This window comes from Melanerpes formicivorus, unplaced genomic scaffold (genome assembly GCF_026170545.1).
Source record: "Melanerpes formicivorus ecotype bairdi unplaced genomic scaffold, bMelFor1.0.p_v2 SCAF_11, whole genome shotgun sequence".
Taxonomy (NCBI): Eukaryota; Metazoa; Chordata; class Aves; order Piciformes; family Picidae; genus Melanerpes; species Melanerpes formicivorus.
In genome coordinates, this window is record NW_027142363.1 from 18,679,754 (window position 1) to 18,704,039 (window position 24,286).

Here is a 24,286-nt window from a genome sequence, read left to right on the forward strand (position 1 = left end):
CAATTAGCTTTATTTTCAATAATATGAAATATTATAGCTCTTTTTTTTAAACCCAGAGTGGGGAATACTGAAAATGTCATCTTAGTATGGAAAAATGAGTGATGCTATCTGCCTTGTTGCTCATACTGAAAGAAAAGCTGAAAGTCCTTCAATTCCTCCACATATTTCCATAATAAAAGGTTGTAAAAAATATGTGTGTGTCATTGGCAATTAAAACTGCACAGAAAAATTCAGCAGTGAAGAAAAAAACCCCAGAGCAACAAAAGCAGGCAACAGACACATATTACATTGAAAGTTCAATTTTCAGCTAGTTTCCTCCTCTATCACATCATCTGGTTCCTGCTCCTTCCCCTGCTCATGGCCTCAACTCACTGGCAGGACTCTTGTACATAGCACTTACTAATTTCATCCCTTTAGGAGCCTCTTACATCCATTAGAGCAGCTGCTTTCCTTCACAGCCTATACTCAGCTGAGTTCTCCTTGGCAATCACTCAGCTAAAGAAAGGCCCCTGGACAATCACCTCCTGCACCAGGATGAGCATTTAAAGATGCTGCAGGAGAGAAAGCCAGGAGAGTTATTTTGGCAAAAGGGCCACACTTCGGTAACTGCCTATAAAAATACAGTGAGGTTGAAATTAAGTTGCCTAAGAAATGGAAAATATTAAGTACTCCATACCCTAACATGGACCTCAGAAGATCCCCCTGCCAGATCAGGAGTACCTAGAGCAGATCACACAGGAACACATCCAGGTGGGATTGGAATGTTTCCAGAGAAGACTCCACAACCTCTCTGGGCAGCCTGTTCCAGGGCTCTTGCACCCTCACACTGAAAAAGTTTTCCCTTCTGTTCCTGTGGCACCTCCTCTGCTCCAGCTGGCACCCAGTGCCCCTTGTCCTGTCACTGGACATCCCTGAGCAGAGTCTGGCTCTGTCCTCCCAGTACTGCCCTGCACATCTTTAACACCAGCAATGAGGGCAGCCCTCAGGCTCCTCCGCTCCAAGCTCCAAGCCCCAGCTCCCTCAGCCTGGCCTCACAGGGAGATGTTCCACTGCCTGCAGCAGCTTTGTGGCTCTGTGCTGGACTCTCTTAAGCAGTTCCCTGAGGTCCTTCTTGAACTGAGGGGCTCAGAACTGGACACAATACTCCAGATGAGGCCTCACCAGGGCAGAGTAGAGGGGGAGGAGAACCTCTCTCAAGCCACTCACCCACACCCCTTCTAAAACATCCCAGTGGACAGTTGATGACCTTGACAAAGGGACTGTATAACTAATGCAGCTGGAAAAGAAAAGAGAAAAATCTGATATAATCTTATCCTTTTTATCTGCAGGGGCACTGTTAAAATGGTGATTTTGAATTCTGCATTTACTGATACCACTCCTTTGCAATTCCTTCAACAAAATTCCTCCTTCTCATTTTGAGATGAACCCCAGACAAACAAACAGCTTCCTCACAGATGTATTTCCACATATGTGTGCACAAATACACAGCCTCTCCTAGCACCTTACCACTCAGCTCCATTTGAGCTGTTTCCCTTCCTCTTGACACCTATCAAATGCTATCTAATCTTCATGTTTTTAACATTCTTGTAATGCCTTTTGCATTCTTTTCATGAGATTTCTCTCCCATTCTCGTGTCACTTACTCACTACTTCTGCCACTTCCACACGCTCTCACCGATGCTGCTCTTCCCAATTACATGCAAATTCAGTGTGAGATAAAAACTGTGAGTCTTCAACGTGCCTATAGATCTGACTGTGTGAAAAAGAGATTTGCCTAGTGAGGGAGTTTTCATATCATTTTCTGGGTTTAGTAGTATCAACAAAATGCATTATTTTAAGCTAATTGATCTGTGCTTCCAGGAAGGCCGATGACACTCAGCTCTTAAAAGGCAACAATCTTCTCTCCTCCAGTCTCAGTAACAGGGGACAATAAATTCTGTGCAATGCTCTCATGGAAACCCTGCAAAACAATTTCTTGCAAATCAATTAGAAGGAACTCTGTAATGTGATAGCAAAGCAAACCCACAGCAATAGTTTCTGAAGTACTCCATATGTTTCTGTTTAATTCCTCTTAGTCAGTGTGGAACACTAACTGCTTATGGAAAGGACTCTCTAAGCACAGCAGCTGCCTTTTACCTGGAATTCAAATCACTGTGCTTAGAGAGCAGAAGCAATTAGTGGGCAGCAAGTTGAGTCTGACTTGGTTGCTGCTGAATGAAGAAAAATGACAAGACACCTGCTGCAGAAGAGTTGGACTAAGATGAGGCCCTGAGCAGCCCAAGGAGGCCCTAAGCAGCCAAGCTGAGGCTTTTGAGCAGCTGAATCTAGTTGTGAGGCATCCCTGCCCCTGGTGGGGAGGTTGGATTAAGTGATCTCTAAGGTCCTTTCCAACCTAGGCCATTCTATGATTCTATAAAATAAAGTTCATAGAATCAACCAGGTTGGAAAAGACCTCAGAGATTATCAAGTCCAACCTATTACCTAATACCTAACACCTCCTGACAACTAAACAATGGCTTCAAGTGTCACATCCAACCCTTTTTCGAACACCTCCACGGATGGGGTGTGGTGGGTTACACCCATCCTGGAAGCAGGCGGGGGAGGGCTTGTGAGAGCTTTTGCCCTCCCTGCAGGGTGTTTTCTCCATGGGAAATTGACTTAGTCTGTTTCACTACCCCTCCCGGTCCAGCAAGGGTATAAAAAGGAGGACACTGCAGCCATTGCTCTCTTCCTTCTGCCTCGTGGGGACAAAAGAGAGTTGCTGCTGGCTTGCTGCTTCTCCACCACGTGATCCTCCCTGCTACTTCCACACCTTTGCAAAGGACTGGTTTGTATTTCCTATTTTTTCCCCATCCATCCTTGTTCCTTACCCTTGTGACCCTACTTGTTATTGTTACACACACATATATATATATATATATACACACACATATTGTTTAAAGAAAAATTCTTTACCTCTCTACTTCCAAGCAGACTCCAAATTATTTCTTGGTGGATTTGCTCCTTCCCTTTCTTTTCCTCTATTGGGAAAGAGGAGGGGGGAGCAGGGAAGGGATTCTCAGCCTTGTCCCCATCTGAGCTCTTAAGTCCCAGTTAAGGCTCCAACCACCACATGGGGACTCCATCACCTCCCAATGGCCAATTACTCTTTCTGTGAAGAACTTTCTCTTCACCTTGAGCCTAAGCTACTAAGTTACTATACTGCATGGCAGAGCATGAAGGAGATCCTACTGTTTTCAGAACTCTACAGAGAGGACCCTGACTCCACACCACTTGTTTATTTTCTTAAACTGTGTGTTAAAAAAAAGGATGAAAAAAACCAAAACCAAATCTGAGTGCAGTGCGGTGTGCAAACCACAAAAGGATTTGCAAAGTGACTGCTTGTTATGCTTTGCTTCTTCAGTGTCTCAGACTACTTCAGACACAGGATAAGAAAGCATTCATGGAGAAATGTAAGGCCTTTCTGCATTGAGATTCCCCACTCTCCAGAGGCAAGGCTTTATGTAATTGTTCATAGACCTGTGACAAGCTGTAGAAATGAGATTAAAAAGGAATAAAATGTCTGCAGTGGCTTGACACGTCCAGGCTGGACGTGGCTCTGAGCAACCTCATCTAGTGTGAGGTGTCCCTGCCCATGGCAAGGGGGTTGGAACTGGATGATCTGAGGTCCCTTCCAGCCCTGACAATTCTATGACTCTATGATACCATCAGGCTGGAGACTAGAAGGACAGGGGAATATAGAGAATGCAATGGTCACTGGCAGTCCAGAAGGCAACTGTACCTTGGGCTCCATCCAAAGTATCTGAAGTGGGCTACTAGAATGTTAGAAAGGGACTTTTTATAAGGGCTTGTAGTGGTATGACAAGGGGCAATGGATTGAAGCTTGAGGAGGGGAGATTTAGACTGGATATTTTGTAGAGAAGAGTTATGGGTTGGACTTGATGATCCTGAGGGTCTTTTCCAACCTGAATGATTCTGTGATTGTTTAGAATGATGGTGGTGAGACACTTGAACAGATTGCTCAGGGAGGCTGTGGATGTCTCCTCCCTTGAGGTGTTCAGGGTCAGGTTGGATGAGGCATTGAGCAACCTGTTCTAGTGGAGGGTGTCCCTGCCCATGGCATGTAGGGTTGGAGCTAGATGATCTTTAGGGTCTCTTCCACCCCATAACATTGTCCATGTGTGTGATTTATGTAGGCCTGCAGCAGACTGAAACCAAAATTACTTGTATAAACTTGTGAACAGCTCTGCTCTTCTTCACATTATCAAAGTAAGGCTCTAAAGCACAAGAGGAAAAGAGATGTAGGGATCTCTGAAGTCTATGTAACATTTCATTGTCAAACTAGGATTGTTCCAGGAAGGACACTGTCAAAGGCACAAACAGGATCACAGGATGTCAGGAGTTGGAAGGGACCCAAAGAGATCATTGAGTCCAATCCCCCTGCCAGAGCAGGAGCATACAATCTAGCTCAGGTCACAGAGGAACACATCCAGAAGGGCCTTGAAAGTCTCCAGAGAAGGAGACTCCACAGCCTCTCTGTGCAGTCTGTGCCAGTGCTCTGTGACCCTCAGAGTAAAGTTCCCCCTTGTGTTGAGGTGGAACCTCCTCCTCCTGTGCTGCAGCTTACATCCATTGCTCCTTGTCCTATCACAGGGAGCAAGTGAGAAGAGCTTGTGCCCTCCCCTCCTGAGCCCCAGCCCTCAGATATTTATAAACACTTATTAAACATCCTCTAAGTCTTCTCTTTTCCAGAGTAGAAATCCCCAGGTCCCTCAGCCTCTCACCAGGCAGTGCTCCAGTGCCCTAATCATCCTCATAGCCCTCCACTGGACCCTCTCCAGCAGATCCCTGTCCCTCTTGTACTGGGGAGCCCAAAACTGAAGCAGTACTCAAGATGAGACCTCATCAGGGCAGAGCAGAGGGGGAGGAGAACCTCCCTGGATCTGCTGGACTCACTCCTCTCAATGCACCCCAGGATCCCATTGGCCTTCTTGGCCACCAGGGCACATTGCTGTCCCATGCAGAACTTGTTATCCACCAGGACTCCCAGGTCCCTCTCCACGGGAGGGAATTTTATGGGAATCGAATGCTGCTGATTTTAAGAACTGGATCCCTGCTTATAGGAGACAAATGTTGCTTTTACCTTACTGATAAGGGTGACGACATCACCTTCTCGGATCGTGAGTTCATCATCGTTCTGTGCTTCGTATGGAAATATCACTTTGCAATACTCCTTGCCTGAAAGGAAGAAGATTCAGTGTGGTAAGTGATCACCTTATGACAACTGCTCCTCACATGATCCTCTTTGTGCTGGTTTTGTTGGGTTTTTTTCCTTGCCATCTTTCTCTTAGTGGCTTACACTTTTATCAACAGCATGAAATATTAAAAGCAGTGCACACTGCTGAGCACTCTCACACACGTCATCCAGGGAGCTGGCTCTGTGGTCCCTACAGCCATTATTTTAAATGAAATTGCTCCAGACAGCAGCCTGCCACAAACCATTTTCCTCAGAGTAAGCCTGTATCTGCACTTCCATAGGTATGGCCTTCCACCAGATCACATGAATTCACAGATTCACAGAATGGCTTAAGTTAGAAGGGATCTTAAAGATCATAGAATCACAGAGAATTGTCAGGGTTGGAAAGGACCTCAAGGATCATCCAGTTCCAACCCCTCTGCCATAGGCAGGTGCACCTCGCACTAGACCAGGTTGCTCAGAGCCACATCCAGCCTGGCCTTAAAAACCTCCAGGGATGAGGCTTCTACCACCTCCCTCATCTATTTCCAACTGCCCTGCCTTTGGCAGGGACACCTTCTACTGGAACAGGTCCCTCAATGCCTCATCCAACCTGACCTTGAACATCTTCAGGGAGAGGGCATCCACAGCCTCCCTGGGCAACCTGTTCCAGTATCTCACCACACTCACTGGAAAGAATTTCTTCCTCCTCTCCAGCCTAAATCTGCCCTCTCAAGTTTCAATCCATTCCCTCTCATCCTATCACTACAAGTCCTTGTCAAAAGTCCCTTCCCAGCTTTCTTGTAGCCCCTTTCAGGTACTGGAAGACTGCTCTAAGATCTCCCTTGAGCCTTCTCCCCTCTAGACTGAACAGCCCCAACTCTCTCAGCCTGTCCCCACAGCGGAGGTTCTCCAGCCTTCTGATTATCTTTGTGGCCTCCTCTGGACCCGCTCCAGCAACTCCATGTCCCTTTTATGCTGAGGGCACCAGAACTGGATGCAGTAAGTGTCCAGTAACTATACAATTTATATATTATACTGGAAGTATAAAGGACCCAGCAGGTTGCCATAGCTCACCTTTCCCTGGTGGGTAGATATTTCTGTATCTACAAATGCTAAATTAATAATACATGCACCTGCATTCATACCTAAGTCTTCTGTACACTCAGCACAAAAGAAGAATTTTGAGTATTAGTTTGAAGTTCCCTCTTCCCTTTCATCTGGACTTTCATCTGGAAAATAAAGAAGCCAGCACTCCTACTCGGAAATCATAAAAAGCAGTTGTCATGAAAAGCAGCTACTTACAGCATGTTGCTGTGCAACAGACAAGTATCTCAATGTGCCTTACAAATAAAAAGGGAATATGTATTCCAGCTGCTAAATCATGTTAAAAAAACAGATGTGATGCTTGAGAGGAGGTTTAAAAAGACCAAAGAAGCACACAGAGATATTAATGGAGCCTTTGCAGAAGGGCATGTGGCTCAGCGGAGGCGTTCACCTCACTTTAAATGTCTCAATTTCTGTATCTCTATGTAGATGTTTTACTGTTCTAAAGGAGCTGTGTGTGGCATACTCAGAAAAGCCTCTGGTTACTGGCAAGAGGCTTAGCACATCTTTTTTTGGGATACAGAGAAGCAGCCATGCTGTGTTCTTGGAGGCAACCAACACTTGTGCCCAAGGAAAGTCATTCCAGAGTGTACACTCTCAAGTACCTGAATTTTCCCACTCTTCACTAGATGATCTCTACCCTGTATGATCTGATGGGGAGCCAGGCACAATGCACAGCTAACCAAAAGAGAGCAGCCACTACACCACAGTAATGGTACTGCTCTGAAAGGATGGTAGTGGTGCAGCTCTTGCCCAAGGTGTGGGCAAATCCCATGAGTTTTAGGTCAAAGATTACTTAGAACAGTGAGAGTCTCCAGGGAGCTCAACCTGTAACAGGCAATCTTCCTTCAGCTCACCCATGATATTTGAGGACTGTAAAGGCTTGGAATGTCTCCAGAGAAGGAGACTCCACAACCTCTCTGGGCAGTCTGCTCCAGGGCTCTGGTACCCTCATAGGGCAAAAGGTTTCCCTTCTGTTCTCAATTAACCTCCTATGCTCCAGCTGGCACCCACTGCCCCTTGTGCTGTCGTTGGACATCCCTGAGCAGAGCCTGGCTCCATCTTCCCCACACTGCCCTGCACATCTTGATTCCCAGCAATGAGGGCAGTCCTCAGGCTCCACTGCTCCAAGCCCCAGCCCCCTCAGCCTATCTTCACATGGAGATGTTCCACTGCCTGCCGCAGCTTTGTAGCTCTGAGCTGGACTCACTCAAGCAGTTCCCTGTCCTTCTTGAACTGAGAGAGGCTAACTATCACTCATAAAATCCTTCTGGAATAGAAGAAAAATATCCCAAACCCAGTGAAAAAATTACATAATTGTTACCAAACCCACAAGCCAGATGAAAAAGCCCAAACATTTTATTCAGCAGAACTTGTTTTTAGTGCTAGCTGCTGCACTCAGGACTCAAAAGTGGATTGCACTAATAAATATTTTCACATCAGTTAATGTGATTCAGGCTGTCAAAACACCACCTCATCAAACAAAAATTAGCGACAGAACTAATTAGGGCCCCATTCATCCAGATTCAGCTGCTCCTTATGCGTTCTACCATCATGCAGAAAGATTAGTTGCTTGCTAGGGTTTTGGTAATTCCTCTTATGCAATCGGTTGACACAAACTGTAAAGAGTCAGGAGGGGAAGTAATTAAAGTGCTGTGGTCAATGCATTCTGTGACATTGCCTTTGCTGGTTTATGGCCTGCTTTTTGACACTCCAGTTTTGCAATGTGAGTTAACCAGCACTCTGAGTCAGTAACCAGCAATCTCTCCCTCTCTCTCATTGCGGATGTTTTTGTCTTACTGAATTTTAGAATCCAACAGAGCTACTGAAAAATTTATACTTTTTTGGGGTTTTTTAACCATATAGTCTGCCACTGCAAACCACTTAAACTAAAAGCAAGGTACTTCCCTGGAAAAAAACAATGTAGCTCACACATCCATGCATGTGGAAAATCAACAGCAGAATAATTCCCCTCTACGTCTAAGCATCCACAAGCCTAAACCAAAGAGCTCTCCAGACTTCTCTTCACAGATGCATTACTTCATTCCAGAAAGGTCAGTGATGTTTTCCAAGCTCTGTAAGGATCTGTGCTTTCACTGTGTTCTCACTTAGAGCAAAAAGTCCTCTTTGTCCCAGAATCATTCAGGTTGGAAAAGACCCTGGAGATCATCAGGTCCAACCATTAACCTTTCTCCACCAAGCTCACCACTAAACCACATCCCCAAGCACCACATCTAAACAACCTTTAAACACAACCAGGGATGGTGACTCCACCACCTCCCTGGGCAGCCTCTTACCAATGCCTGACCACTCCTTCACAGAAAAAACTGTTTCCTAATGTCCAGCATAAACCTCCCCTGGTGCAGCTTGAGGCCATTCCCTCTTGTTCTGTCACTAATTACCTACGAGAAGAGTCCAGCACCAGCCTCTCTACATTGTCCTTTCAGGTAGTTGTAGACAGCAAGGAGGTCTCCCCCCAGCCTCCTCTTCCCCACACTAAACAGTCCCAGTTCCTTCAGCTGCTCTTCATCATTCTCTAGGCCCTTCACCAGCTTAGTTCTTCTCTGCACCTGCTCCTACCCCTCAATGTCTTTTTTTGTACTGAGGTGCCCAAAGCTGAACAGTTGAGGTGTGGCCTCAGCAATGCTGAGTACAGGACAATCCCTGCCCTACTTCTGCTGGTCACACCACTGCTGATCCAAGCTGGGATGCCATTGGCTTTCTTGGCCATCTGGGCACACTGCTGGCTCCTATTCAGCCAGCCACACTTTCCCAAGCCTGGAGCACTGCATGGGGTTGTTGTGGCCCAAGTGCAGGACCTGACACTTGGCTGCTTTGAAGCACATCCCACTGACCTCAGCTCACTGATTCAATCTCCCTGAGTCTCTCTGTAGAGCCTCCCTGCCACAAGCAGATCAACACTTCCACCTAACTCAGTGTCATCTGCAGACATGTGAAGCCCACTCCTTAGAGACTTACATAGCATATTAGTAGGTGATGCACCTCTAGAGTGTTGCTCTGTCTCTTACTCTGAAAAGCTCATCCCATTGCAGAACTCTGGCCATCTTACATGTACTAAAGCCAAATGTTAAGCACTTCATGTGCCTTGCTGCCATCGACAGGGCTTTGGGTTCCACAATCATGGACTGGTTTTCAAGGCACCTGAGCTGAAAACAACTCATGGGACACACTTGTCCCAGAGTGGAATAAGAATCCTGGGGCAGGAATTGGCAGGGCTCATTGATAGGGCTTTAAACTAGATTTGAAGGGGGAAGGGGTTAATAGTCTCCTGCTGGCTGGTGACAAACAGAGGGGCAGCTCACCAGCAGTAGAGAGAAGGAGAGCTGGTAAGGGCTCTCAACTTGCTACCCTGAGGCAAGCCACGAATGATCCACCAGGACATTCTGTGGAAACCGAGGGGATTTGTCACAAGAGGAGGACAGGGCCAGCCCAGCTGAAGTGCTTCTATGCGAATGCGCGCAGCTTGGGCAACAAACAGGATGAGTTAAGGGCCACTGTGCTGCTGGGATGCCACGACATAGTGGCTGTTACTGAAACTTGGTGGGATGAATCCCATGACTGGGATGTAGGCATAGATGGGTATAAACTCTTTAGGAAGGATAGGCAGGGAAGGAGAGGAGGAGGTGTTGCCCTCTATGTCAATAGCCAGTTGGAATCAGTGGAGCTCCACCTGGGGAGGGATGATAAGCTAGTTGAGAGTGTATGGGTCAAAATTAAAGGCAGGACAGGGGAAGAAGATATTACTGTGGGGGTCTCCTACAGGCCACCTGACCAGCAGATCCAAGCAGATGAGGCCCTCCATAGGCAAATAGAAGCAGCTTCCAGGTCACAAGCCCTGGTCCTCATGGGTGATTTCAACCACCCGGACATCTGCTGGAGGGACAACACAGCAAGGCACCAGCAATCCAGGATGTTCCTGGACTGCATAGAAGACAACTTCCTCCTCCAAATGGTGGAGGAACCAACAAGAAATGGTGCTATGCTGGACCTTGTTCTCACCAACAGGGAAGGGCTGGTAAGCAATGTGAGGCTCATAGACGGCCTTGGCTGCAGTGACCATGAAGCAGTTGAATTTAACATCCTCAGGGCAATCAGGAGGAAGTATTCCAAGCTCATGACCCTAGACTTTAGGCATGCAGATTTTGATCGCTTCAGGGATCTGCTAGCCAAAGTGTCATGGGACAAAGCCCTGGAGGGAAGAGGGACCCAGGACAGCTGGTCAGTATTCAAGGACCACCTCCTCTGTGTCCAGGAGCTCTGTGTACCAACAAAGAGAAAAGCAGGTAAGAATGCTAGGAGGCCTGCCTGGATGGGCAAGGAGCTACTGGACACACTATTACTTAAAAGGAAACTCTACAGGAAGTGGAGGGAAGGACAGGTAGAAGAGGGGGAATACAAGGAAGCTGCCCGAGCAGCAAGAGTCCTGGTCAGGAAAGCCAAAGCAGAGTTTGAGTTGAATCTAGCCAGGGAGATTAAAGGGAATACTAAGAACTTTTACAGGTATATTAATGGGAAGAAGAAGACTAGGGAAGGTGTGGGCCCCCTCAGAAAAGAAAATGGTGACATGGTCACCTGTGATGAGGAAAAGGCTGAGGTACTTAATAACTTCTTTACCTCAGTCTTCACTGCAAGGGCCTCTAGCCACACTCCTGATGTTATGGAAGTCAAAGCCAGGGACAGGGAGGAAGAACTGCCCATTGTAAGTGCAGATCAGGTTCGTGAGCATCTGAAGAACCTGAAAGTGTTCAAGTCCATGGGACCCGACGGGTTACACCCACGGGTGCTGAGAGAACTGGCAGATGAGGTTGCTAAACCCCTCTCTATTATATTTCAAAAGTCCTGGCAGTCTGGTGAAGTCCCCACAGACTGGAAAAGGGGAAACATTGCCCCCATCTTCAAAAAGGGCAAGAAGGAGGAACCAGGGAACTACAGGCCAGTCAGTCTCACCTCTGTGCCTGGAAAGATCATGGAACAGATCCTCCTGGAGTCACTACTCGCTCAAAAGAATAGTGAAGAGGTGATTGGGAACAGTCAGCATGGCTTTGCCAAGGGCAAATCCTGCCTGACCAACCTGGTGGCCTTCTATGAGCAGGTGACAAAATTAATAGATGAGGGGCGAGCAACTGATGTCGTTTACCTGGACCTGAGCAAAGCCTTCGACACTGTCCCACACCACATCCTGGTCTCCAAACTGGTGACACATGGGTTTGATTGGTGGACCACTAGATGGATAAGGAACTGGCTTGATGGCCGCACCCAAAGAGTGGCTGTCAATGGCTCCATGTCCCAGTGGAGGCCAGTGACAAGTGGAGTCCCTCAGGGATCAGTCCTGGGACCTATCTTATTCAACATCTTTGTGGGGGACATGGACAGTGGCATTGAGTGCACCCTCAGCAAGTTTGCTGATGACACCAAGCTGTGTGGTGCAGCAGACAGGCTGGAGGGAAGGGAGGCCATCCAGAGGGACCTTGACAGGCTGGAGAGGTGGGCACAGGCCAACCTCATGAAGTTCAATAAGAGCAAGTGCAGGGTCCTGCATCTGGGTCGAGGCAATCCCAGGCACAAATACAGGCTGGGCAGTGACTGGCTGGAGGATAGCCCTGAGGAGAGAGACTTGGGGGTGCTGGTGGACAAAAAGCTCAACATGAGCTCTCAGTGTGCACTTGCAGCCCGCAAAGCCAATCATATCCTGGGCTGCATCAGGAGAAGTGTGGCTAGCAGGTCGAGGGAGGTGATCCTCCCCCTCTACTCAGCCCTGGTGAGACCCCACCTGGAGTACTGTGTCCAGTTCTGGAGCCCCTATTACAAGAGGGATGTGGAGGTGCTGGAACGTGTCCAGAGAAGGGCCACGAGGATGATCAGAGGGCTGGAGCACCTCTCCTATGAGGACAGACTGAAGGAGTTGGGGCTGTACAGTCTGCAGAAGAGAAGGCTCCGAGGTGACCTAATTGTCGCCTTCCAGTATCTGAAGGGGGCCTACAGGAAGGCAGGGGAAGGACTTCTCAGGATCTCAGGTAGTGATAGGACTAGGGGGAATGGAATGAAGCTGGAGGTGGGGAGATTCAGGCTGGATGTGAGGAGGAGGTTCTTCACCATGAGAGTGGTGAAACCCTGGAATGGGTTGTCCAGGGAGGCGGTCGAGGCCCCGTCCCTGGGGGTGTTTAAGAGCAGGCTGGATGAGGCTCTGTCCAGCCTGATCTAGTGTGGGGTGTCCCTGCCCATGGCAGGGGGGTTGGAACTAGATGATCCTTGTGGTCCCTTCCAACCCTGAATGAAACTATGAAACTATGAAACTATGAAACTATGAAATCGCTGCTCAATCACATCAGGGACACTATAGGAGCCAAACAGACTCAAATCAAGATGTGGGAAGAGTCAGCAACCACCCCTCCATGCTGAAGCCCCTGCAAGCACAGAGGGAAGACATTACTGATGCCTGTTTCTCTCAGCAGGCTCTTTCACTGTGCAAATGCAGTTTGTAGCCATTTGAGACTAAGGAACAGCAGCAGCATGGAAAGAAACAGGTGGAAGATGCAAAATTGTATTATTCTTCTACCAGTGTAATCTCCCTCTTGCTTTGCAGCACACATCTCCAGTAGTAATCCCATGGAAAGCTAAAGTACATATCCAAAAGCCAACTACTTCTGGCCACTTTGCAGAATGGCACAGGATCTGTTTTGGTCAGCAATTAAAGGCTCCCAAGGAAGGATGGACCTCCAGTCCCTACCATCCCAGACAAAGTACAGGCAGCTGAGGTCCAAGCTGGAATGATACTTTTATGTTGAACATTTTGATTAAGGACACTTATTTTTCTGCAGAATTCCCTGGATTCAATGCTTTTTGAAGCTGGTTTGTGGTAGGGTTTTAGGAGGAGGGGAAAATTAATTTTTGGAGAAACGATAAATGCCAGATAAATGCCAGTCCTATGACAGATTGTGATCATATTCCTCACCTCTGACTATCAGACATTTAACTGTGTTATAATTATTGCTCTGACTATACCAAAACCCAAACCAAACTGAAGCATCTTTCCTTTTCACTAAGGGATTTTTCAACTTAAAGGAAGGACAAGTTCAACTTGATTGAAAAGTATCTCCTGTGATGCCATTTGAGGACAAGACAATTATATATCATTACTTTATATCAGACCTTCCTACACATGTGCTTCTCCTTCCCAAGCAAGAGCAGAGATGCCAAAAATTCCACTGAGGGCCCAGAGACTGCAGGAAAGAGAAAATGTTCTAAAATAACCAAGTTCAGATCAAATTCATAGAGGATGCAAAGATACTGTGCAGTAAGTAGCCCACTCTTCTCATGAGTTCTGCCACAAGGGATGTTGAATGATGTTTGCACACAAGCCTGATGAATATAAATGGCAACAGAAGAAGAGGGATTTTTCTAAGGGGAAAAAAAAAGGCACGTCCAAGGGACATTACAGAAAGAGAGATAACAAAAAGGTGAAAGAAGAACTAACCAGAGCCCAAGGTAGTGATGAAGTGTCTCTGTATCAGCCACATCTCAATGTGTCACTGTGGAAGGTACAGCTCTCTAGCCATTGTTCAGGAAGTTTACACATTCATTTTCTAAGTGGTAAAAGTATCAAACCCCAGCACCCTGGGTTTTGATTCAGTGAGCAGTTTCAGATGTCACAAGTGCATCCAGGTCTGGGGCTCCCAACACAGACATAGACCTGCTGGAGTGGGTCCTGAGAAAAGCCACCAAGATGATCTGGAGCATTTCATCTGTGAACACAGGCTCAAAGAATTGGGGCTGTTCAGCCTGGAGAAGAGAAGGCTCCAGGGAGTTCTTATTGCTACATTTCAATATCTGAAAGAAACATACAGGGAGGCTGGGGAGTGATAGGACAAGGGGCAATGGTTTGAAACTGGAGCAGGGCAGATTTAGGTTGGACATCAGCAAGAAGTTCTTTACAATGAGAGTGGTGAAATACTAGAACAGGCTGCCCAGGAATGTGGTTGAGGCCCCATCCCTGGAGACATTCAGGATCAGACTGGATGTGGCCCAGGGCAGCCTGATCTAGTAGGAGGTATCCCTGCTGACTGCAGGGGGGTTGGACAAAACCTTGGAGGGTCCTTTCCAACCCAATGCAATCTGTGAACCTGTGAGGCAGCTGTCCCCCAGCCTGGCTTACCATGTAAGGGTTAGTGCTGCACTTGGGACAGCTCATGTGCCACCTTTTCAATGGCTCTTGCACTCAGGTCACCTTACCCTGCTCAAATGCAGGTTTGGAAAGGCAATTCCACAGCACATTGATTCAGAGCCCTGCTCTATGTCACCAGTTTGCTCATCTATCAGTATTTCTTCAGGGCAGTTGAGCTCTTGCACTACTTCCCATGAACAGCCTTGTGTCATGAGGGGAACAAGCCAAGAGCATGCAGCAAGCCAGTCAGTATGGTGCAGCTACTGGATAACAACAAACCCACTAAAAGTGGGTTTAAGCTGTTCCTGCAACTCTGATCTGAAAAGCTGTGGTAAACCAGATTGTAGCCATATTACTCTGTTGGACAGCCCCTGTTCTGCTGCTCCAGATGCCTGCCTTGCTATGGGATCTTGGAGGTCTCCTCCAACCTGGTAGATTCTGTGTTTCAGTTCTGGGACCTCACCTATCTGCTAATGACCTAGAAGGATGGTGCAAGCCTTAGACACACCCCAGCTTATAGTATACTCAATGTCTCCTCTAAGCTATGGCTCTCTTCTTTCCCTTCTCATTCTTTTCTACCAGAATCCACAACATTTAGTTGGTAACTTTACAAAAGTAAAATCAAAAGAGGGGAACTATATACATGAGCTACTTGGCAAGCTAGAACAGCACTGAGACTTTCCTAAACATTAATTGCTGCTTTTTGTTTACTAAGCAATGAAATGACAAAAAAAGAACTGAAGTTCTTGGCCACTGTTCGTTTCCCACACAAACCATACCACCCACAGAGACCTGTTCTGCTTCATGAGGAAAAACAGTGACATGGACAGTGGGACTGAGGCACCCTCAGCAAGTCTGTGGATGACACCAAGTTGTGTGGTCTGGTTGACACGCTGGAGGGAAGGGATCCAACCAGAGGGACTTGGACAGGCTGTAGAGGTGGGCCCAAGCCAACCTCCTGAAGTTCAACAAGGCGAAGTGCAAGGTCATACACCTGGTCCAAGGCAATCATAAGCACAAATGTAGGGCGGGGGATGAATGGATCAAGAACAGCCCTGAGAAGGACTTGGGGGTGTCACTTGATGACAAACTCCCCATGGGCCAGCAGTGGTCACTGGCAGCCCAGCAGGCAGCTGTGTGCTGGGCTGCATCCAAAAAAGTGTGACCAGCAGAATGAGGCAGGTGATTCTGCCCCTCCGCTCTGCTCTCACAAGACTCCACCTGGAGTCCTGGGTCCAGTTCTGGTGCCCCAGATTGAGGGACATGGAGCTGCTGCAGCAGGTCCAGAGGAGGCCACAAAGACGACCAGAGGACTGGAGAACCTCCCCTGGATGGACAGGCTGAGAGAGTTGGGGCTGTTCAGCATGGAGAGGAGAAGGCTCCAGGAAGACCTTAGAGCAGCCTTCCAGTACCTGAACAGGGCTACAGGAGAACCAGGAGGGGACTTGTGACAAGGGCTGAGAGTGATAGGATGAGAGGGAATGGATTGAAGCTTGAGGAGGGCAGATTGAGACTGGAGATTAGGAAGGGTGAGGGTGCTAAGACACTGGAACAGCTTGTATTCTGTATTCTGCCCAGGGAGGTCATGGATGCAGCCTCCCTTGAACTGTTGAAGGCCAGACTGGATGAGGCTTCAAGCGACCTGTTCCAGTGGAAGGTGTCCCTGCCTATGGCAGGGGGTTGGAACTAGGTGATCTTCAAGGTCCCTTCCAAACTAAAGCATTCTATGAATCTAAAAAAAGCAAGGGCACCAACACTCAGAGATACTTTCCTATGACCTACCTACAACTTACAGCTGAAGTTGGCTCTCATTCAACTCTGATTAATTCTGAAGCCCCCTCGAGGCCAAGAGCTGATCACACTATTTAATTTGATTTGCGATGGCAGCAAACTCAAGGTAGGATTATCAGGACAAAAACAAGCCAGAGAGTTTTGTGAAACAAAGCAATCTATGCCCTGCCTACTCAATGTTCATCCTAAATAGATCTGCATCCTACCTTTTCCTATATATGGGACGCTCTGGCACCACAAAGCAGAGAAAAGCCTTCAGCTCACTCTTAAGAGGCTTAATAGCATGAAATGCAAAGAAGAAAATAAACTGTGTATGAAACCTACTTTTTGTTCTGCTGTCCACTTCTGCTTTTGTTGGCTCCTGAGTTGCTGTGGCTGGAGGTAATTTCTTCCCAACACTCTGAAAAGAATAAATGATTATTATTCTCCTTTAAAAATTGCAGGCTGAGTTAAAAATTGGACAACATAAAAAAAAGCTGGTAATAGAAATACAAGATACAGGAGGAGGAAAAGGACAGTAGAGGCACAAAGGCAAATGAAGCTGCACTTAGGTTTGTCTGGGGGGGAGGGTTGTTAGCTTATATATTTTTTTTTAATTATACAGAATTCATTAAAATGTGAGCCACAAAAAGGAAAAAAGAAAAGAAGTTCACTAATATCTTTAAACAATAGCCTCTTAGCACAGTTTCAATAACCCCTTCACACAGTTTCAGGGCAGACTCAGAGTCTGGAAGGAAAACAAAGATTATCTGCTCCCAACAGAAGAAAATGAAATTGCTGATATTCATCTTTATTATCATAGAATGGGTTGGGTTGGAAGGGATCTCCAAAGGGCATCCAGTCCAACCCCCTTGCACTCAGCAAGGACATCTTCCAATAGATCAGGTTGCTCACAGCCTTGTCCAGCCTGACTTTGAAGATCTCCAGGGATGGGCCCTCAACTGGGCAACTTGTTGCAGTGCTCCAACACCCTCCTAGTCCCGAACTTTTTCCTCACATCCAATCTAAATCTGCTCTGCTCTCGTTTCAAACCATTGCTTCTCATCCTGTCACTGAAGGACTTTGCAAACAGTCCCTCTGCAACCTTCTTGTAGGCCCCCTTCAGGTACTGGAAGGCTGCTCTTAGGTCTAACCCAGAGCCTTCTCTTCTCTAGACTAAACAACTCCAGCTCCCTCAGCCTGTCCATGTAGCAGAGGTGCTCCAACCTCTGACCATTTTCATGGCCCTCCTCTGGACCTTGCTCCATCAGGTGATTGCCCTTCCTGCACTGAGGGCTCCAGAGTTGGATGCAGTACTCCAGGTGAGGTCTCACCAGAGCAGAGCAAAATGGCAGAATCACCTCACTTGATCTGCTGGTCACCCTTCAACAGTCTGTGACTTCCTCTCAAAAAATGCTATAGATTGAAGATGTCTTCAGTCAGTATTTCACTATTTCAGCAAATGGATCTCTCTCAGTGATGATACTGATGTTTATGCTGAGCTCTGACTGTTTATATTCTTCACATTCATGTAATTCATGGTTTCTTTGCAATAAAAGGAGAGTCTCAAACCTCCATAGTAGGGAAGCCAGCTAATTACAGGGCCTGTTTCATAGATTCCTAACTTCCCATTTACAACTACAAAACATCTCTTCAGCAGTTTCAGAGCTGCTTAAATGGAAAATTACTTCAGTGCTTGCATCCAGCTGCTGAGCTCCGTTAAGAAACAACCTGAGCCAGCACCAAATGTCCCATCCAGCTATCCATGAGCTAAAGCTCCCAGGTGCTTAGCAGACCAGCAGGAGTGTGCAAACCACAGATGAAGAACATCTTCACTAGTGCAAGTCACCAGAGAAATGCCTGCTATCTCAAATAACAGGCAAGTGGGAGCAGATGATCTGCAAAGTTCTTTCCAACCTAAGCCACTTGAGGAATCACCTAAGTGGGTAAAATACACAATGCAAAACTTTTGGTTTAATTATGGAATGGAAAAAGGGGTAGAAAAAAAACCAAACTATTAGCATGAACAGTGGAACACCACTTTAATAAAACAACAACTCTGAGTATCTTGGAAAGCAGAAGAGTGAACAATTGGCTTTTTATATCACTGTTCTCCACAGTTAAGCTGTTCTACCAGCACCTGACTCCAAAGGTATTGTAATTTCAGATTTTGCCATGGTAAAATTTCAAATTAGGGGCAGGGAGGGGAGTGGGGAGGCTTTTTTCTACTGATCTGCTATGATGTGCTGGACAGGAGAGAAACCTATGTGTCTTAACTAGCACACACTGTAACGTTCTTATTTCGGTACAAAGTTGGAATCCTGCTATTTGATGCTGCCAGGCTGTCAGTTTCAAACCATTAATGAACTAGAAATCTGCCTTCCTAAAAGGTTAATGGTGAGAAAGTGAATGTAAGAATTTAGATTAGGTAGATGCTGCTGAAACAAATCACAGAATGTTAGGGGCTGGAACTTGAAAGATCACCCAGTCCAAGCCTCCTGCCAGAGCAGGAGCTCCCAGGGCAGCTCTCACAGGAACATATCCAGGTGGCTTTGGGATGGTTCCAGAGAAGGAGACTCCACAACCTCCCTGGGCAGCCGGATCCAGAGCCCCTTCACATTGGAAAGTTTTCCCTTCTGTTCCTGTGGTACCTTCTCTCCTCCAACTGGCACCCATTGCCTCTTCTCCTGTCCTTGGACATCCCTGAGCAGAGCCTGGCTTCATCCTTCCCACACTGCCCTGCAGATCTTGAGCCCCAGCAATGAGGGCAGTCCTCAGGCACCTTTGCTCCAAGCCCCAGCTCTCAGCCTGGCCTCACAGGGAGATGTTCCACTGCCTTCAGCAGCTTTGTGGCTCTGGGATGGACTCTCTCAAGCAGTTCGCTGAGGTCCTTCTTGAACCGAGGGGCCCAGAACTGGACACAATATTCCAGATGCAGCCTCACCGGGGCAAAGCAGAACGGGAAGAGAACCTCTTTTGACCTACGAGCCACACCCCTTTTAATCCATCCCATAATATATTAGACCCACTGATGAGTAAAAACACTTCAGAAAATGCAGTAATAAAGCCCTCAGTACAGAATGAAACCCACAGAGAGTACTCCTAACCTCCTCATATCAAAGCACTGAAAGCAAGCACATCAAATGGAGCTATTTGAACAATCTCATTCTTTCTTTCTCATTCTTCCTCAAGCTGCAGATCTGCAATGCTACAATGAATTTGTATTTTTTGAGCATATAAAACTTCTTTCTTCACTGCTTTACTGATTTTGTCATTGCCTCTTTTTTACTGTGGCTCACAAAAATGTAAAGGATCATAACCCCTTGCACCCCCCTGCCAGGAATGTCACCATTTGCAGGTATCAGAATCAGGTATTCAGAATGAATTTCTATCTTCACTAGGAAGAATCCTTTAGTCCATCTGCACTGAGGGAATGAAATTCCTTCCTACTCTCCCAGGAGAATGGTGCCTCTCTAGATTGCAGTTTGCAACTCCCATGATCCAGGCTGTGCAGATCTAGCTGTACCATCCAGCTGTTATGAAACCTCCCACTCATACAAAAAATTAATGAACCTTACAAGCACTACATGGATTTTCACTTCCTTTAGCAGCAGTAAGGAAGGCAGTACAGCTACCTCTTTTATCTCAAAAAGACAGGAAAACAGGGAATGGACCTTGTTCTTCCTCAGCTCTGGAGCCCTCACCATAGGAAGGAGAGGGACCTGATGGAGCAAGTCCAGGGGAAGGCCACAAAAATGATCAGAGGGACAGAGAGCCTCTGCTATGAGGACAGACTGAGGGAGCTGGGGGAACACCTGCAGAAGAGAAGGCTCCAAGCAGACCTAAGAGCAGCCTTCCAGTATCTGAAGGAGCTACAAAAAGGCTGCAGAGGGACTGTTTGCAAAGGCCTGCAGGGACAGGATGAGGGTTTGAAATGCGAGCAGAGCAGATTTAGATTGGATGCTGGAACAAGTTCTGCCCCAGGAGGCTGCTGGAACACTGCAGCAGATTCCCCAGGGAAGTAGTTGAGGCCACATCTGTGGAGACCTTCAAGGTGAGGCTGGACAAAGCTGTGAGCAACCTGATACAGTGGAGGATGTCCCTGCTGAGGGCAGTAGTATTGGACTGGATGATCTTTGGAGGTCCCTTCCAACCCAAACCACTCTATGAATCCTTTTCCAATTAGCAACAATACTTTGCTCTTGTGGGAACATTATGATGCTGAGGAGAAGCTGCCAAGTAGCTGTTTAATTATATTTATCAAATTCAGTGATTAGAAAAAGGACTAAACCCACACTGTGATGCATACAGTGCCAGACTCAGTACTGACAGCAAACATTTCTTCCATTCTGGCATCACATTTCTGCTTCTCTCCCTAGATTCATTTTCATTTTTGAGTGGTTTGCTGAGGTGATTTTTTTTGTGTGTGTTTGCTTTGGGGTTTTTGTGTTCCTTCATTTGGGTTTCATTTGAGGGAATTGGTTTAGATTTTGTTCTGTGCATGTGAGCATTTTTCTTGCCCTTTTTTTCCCCCATTTTTTTGGGGGGTGTGTTTTCATTTGGTTTGTTTTGGGTTTTTTTTTAAATCCACCTTGCATTGCTGAAATCAGGACAGAAGCTACTGACAAAAAAAACAGGCATATTCATTACTGTTGCAGAGAAAACTGCAGAGCAATGAGTGACAAAGCAAAATGCATTGGACTCTCCATCCAGTTCTCTTAGATCTGACTGGAATTTTAATTCTGTTCTTCTGAATGAAACTCCATAACTCAAAGCACAAATGGAAAATTTCTAATAGGATGTGTTTCAGCTTTTCTTTGCAGCCAGAGCAGAAACTGCTGCAGGAGAAACTTGTCAGATGTACAGAGAATGGTTTGGGGTGGAATGGACCCCCAAAGGTCATCCAATACAACCCTCCCTGCATCCCCCCCCACCCCGAGTCAGTAGGGTCATCCTCCACTACAGCAGGTTGCTCACAGCCTTGTCCAGCCTGACCTTCAATAGCATCAGAGATTGGGCCTCAACTAACCTCCCTGAGCAACCTGTTGCAGTGTTCCACCACCCTGATGGTGCAGAGCTTGCTCCTCACATCCAATCTCAACCTGCTCTTCTCTCATTTCAAACCACTGCATGGGAAGTGGCCCAACTCCCAGCAGAAAGCAGACACTAGCAGCCCTATTTGACCAGCAGTCACTGCTGCAATGAGGACTTCCTTCCCAGGTGCTGAGTACTCTCCCCTCCTGTTTGGTTTTTATTGGGAACTTTTCATGAAGCACTGAGTCAGCTGGCTGAAACAATACAGGCTCATGCTCATAGTAGTTTAGAACACAAAATGCCAGGGACCTCCTGGAGAAACACAAAGAATCATAGAATGGTTTGGGTGGGAAGGGACCTCCAAATGCCATCTAGTCCAACCCCCCTGCCATCGGCAGGGGCAACATGCAACAGGGAGTTAAGAAGGCATTTGAGATAGGCCTATAGACTTCTCATCCCAACAAGGACCTGGCTAGTCTATGAACCTTTTCTCAGAATCACAGAATGTTAGGGGTTGGAAAGGACCTCAAAAGATCATCCAGTCCAACCTCCCTGCCAGAGCAGGATCACCTATACCAGATCACACAGGGACACATCCAGGCAGGTTTTGAATATCTCCAGAGAGGGAGACTCCACAACCCCCGTGGGCAGCCTGCTCCAGTGTTCCGTCACTCTCACAGAGAAAATTTTTTTCCTCATGTTTCCATGGAACTTCCTATGCCTCAACTTCCACCCATTGTCCTGTCAGTGGGCATCACCAAAAAGAGCCTGAGTCCACCCTCTTGGCACTCACCCTTTGCATATTTACAGAATACAGACTTAACCAGGCTGGAAATGACCTTTGAGATCATCGAGTCCAACCTATCACCCAACACCATCTAATCAACTAAACCATGGCCCTAAGGTTTTGCACTACTACTTTTCCTCTTTTCTCTTTTGTGGTTTTAAGACAGAAACCAAAGGAAGACTCGTGGCACATTTTATGAGAAAAAGCAACTCAGAAAACTCTTAGTCTCATATCTGTACAGAGCTTAACGACTTTAGCTGTGAAAATCCAAAGCTGAGCTAAATCCCCATGTTTCAACTGAAAGTCCCCCGAAGTATCTGCAAATCATTAAACAGTTTATTTAGAATCATAGAATTGTTAAGGTTGGAAGGGACCTCGAGGATCATCCAGTTCCAACTCCCCCTGCCATGGGTAGGGACACATCCAGCCTGGCCTTAAAAACCTCCAGAGATGAGGTTTCCACCACCTCCCTGAGGATCCTGTTCCAGTGTGTCACCACCCTCATGGGGAACAACTTCTTCCTAACATCCAGTCTGAATCTGCCCACTTCTAGTTTTGATTCATTCCCCCCAGTCCTATCACTCCCTGACACCCTCAAAAGTCCCTCCCCAGCCTTCTTGTAGGCCCCCTTCAGATACTGGAAGGCCACAAGAAAGTCTCCTCCTCTTCTCCACACTGAACAGTTCCAACTCCCTCAGTCTATCTTCGTAGCAGAGGAGCTCCAGCCCTCTGTTCATCCTCATGGGCCTTCTCTGGACAACTTCCATCACCTCCAGATCCTTCCTGGAACAGAGGCTCCAGAACTGGATGCAGTACTACTCCAGGTGGAGTCTCAGCAGAGCAGAGTAGAGAGGGAGAATCACCTCCCTGGCCCTGCTGGCCACACTTCTCTTGCTGCAGCCCAGACTCTGCTTGGCTCTCTGGGCTGCAAGCGCTCACTGCTCGCTCCTGTTGAGCTTCTCATCCACCAGCACCCCCAGGTCCTTTTCTTCAGGGTTGCTCTTCAGCCAGTCTCTGCCCAGCCTGTATCAGTGCCTGGGATTGCCCCGACCCAGATGCAGGACCTTGCACTTGGTCTTGTTGAAGCTCATGAGGCTGTCATGGGCTCACCTCCCCATTTAGCTTTCTAACAAATTTCACAACCATCAGCTGACTCCACTTTTCCTTGCTGTTTCTTGAAGGAAAGGATCATTTCCAAATAGAATAGAATAGAATAGGAATAGGAATAGACCTTCGAGATCATCAAGTCCAACCTATCATCAAACACTATCTAATTTAGATTTTATTATCCCAGTATCATTTTCTCCAAAAACATACTTTGTATGGATTTCCCTCATTTGTACAAAACACTCTAAATGTCTCCTCACTCAGAAGAGTAATTAATTAGTAAAGAACCACAGAATCATAGAATGATCTGGGTTGCAAGGGACCTCCAAAGGTCATCTAGCCCAAACCCCTCTGCAGTAAGCAGGGACATCCTCAGGTTGCCCAGAGCCCCTCCTCTTTTTTTTGTGTCCCCCAAAAAGAAGTGGAATTTTATCAGTTCTTTTGGGAAGGAAAAAAGCAGGACTGGATTTCTGTTTACTAAGCAAACATTTGACAGCAACACATCCTAAAGACAGTGCAACTCCTCTTGCCTAACCGTAAAATGAGATTAGTCTTTAGAGTATGAAAATTGAAGCTAAATCATACAGAAATAAAAACATCTGTGTAAGTTTAGTGGCCAAAGAGTCTGAAAGGAAAAAAACAACACCTTAAGCTAAACAGAGGCTGGACACAGTGTATTTTCATACCAAAGTAACCCCCTAGCACAGTCTATAGCAGAAATGTTCTTCAGGATCCTCAGCACTCTTTTTCCTTCTTTTCTTTTTACCTGCCCAGCATATCCAAAGCGTGCAGAAGACCCCAAGAACCCTGCAGTCAAATCCTGTCCTCTGAAGAATCTGTATTATGATAAAAGTTTTAAACAGCCACAGAAAAAAAACCAAACCCAACTAATTGCAAAAGAAATACCTCCTCTCCCATCGTGAAGCCAAGCTGCCTTGCAGCAACTCCAAGAGTCCAAGAGCAGCCCTGGAGTCCTGCCCCTTCCTTGCATGAGCTCAGCTCAGGGAGAGCCCAGCCCTGACACTGACTCATGCTCAGGCCATCCCTGGGAAACAAAGGTTCCA

General features: G+C 46.9%; 1 protein-coding gene across 3 annotated transcripts in view; it reads right to left on the reverse strand.

Annotated features, from left to right (window-relative positions):
• Positions 1-24,286, reverse strand: part of SH3KBP1 (SH3 domain containing kinase binding protein 1) — a 203,010-nt gene that overhangs the window by 54,311 nt on the left and 124,413 nt on the right. For all 3 annotated transcript variants that reach the window (XM_068144748.1, XM_068144750.1, XM_068144749.1), the window contains 2 exons: positions 16,640-16,715; positions 5,143-5,237 (listed from right to left, as the gene is read on the reverse strand). In XM_068144748.1, coding sequence (XP_068000849.1) covers positions 5,143-5,237; positions 16,640-16,715 — 171 coding nt within the window. The remainder of the gene's footprint in view (positions 1-5,142; positions 5,238-16,639; positions 16,716-24,286) is intronic.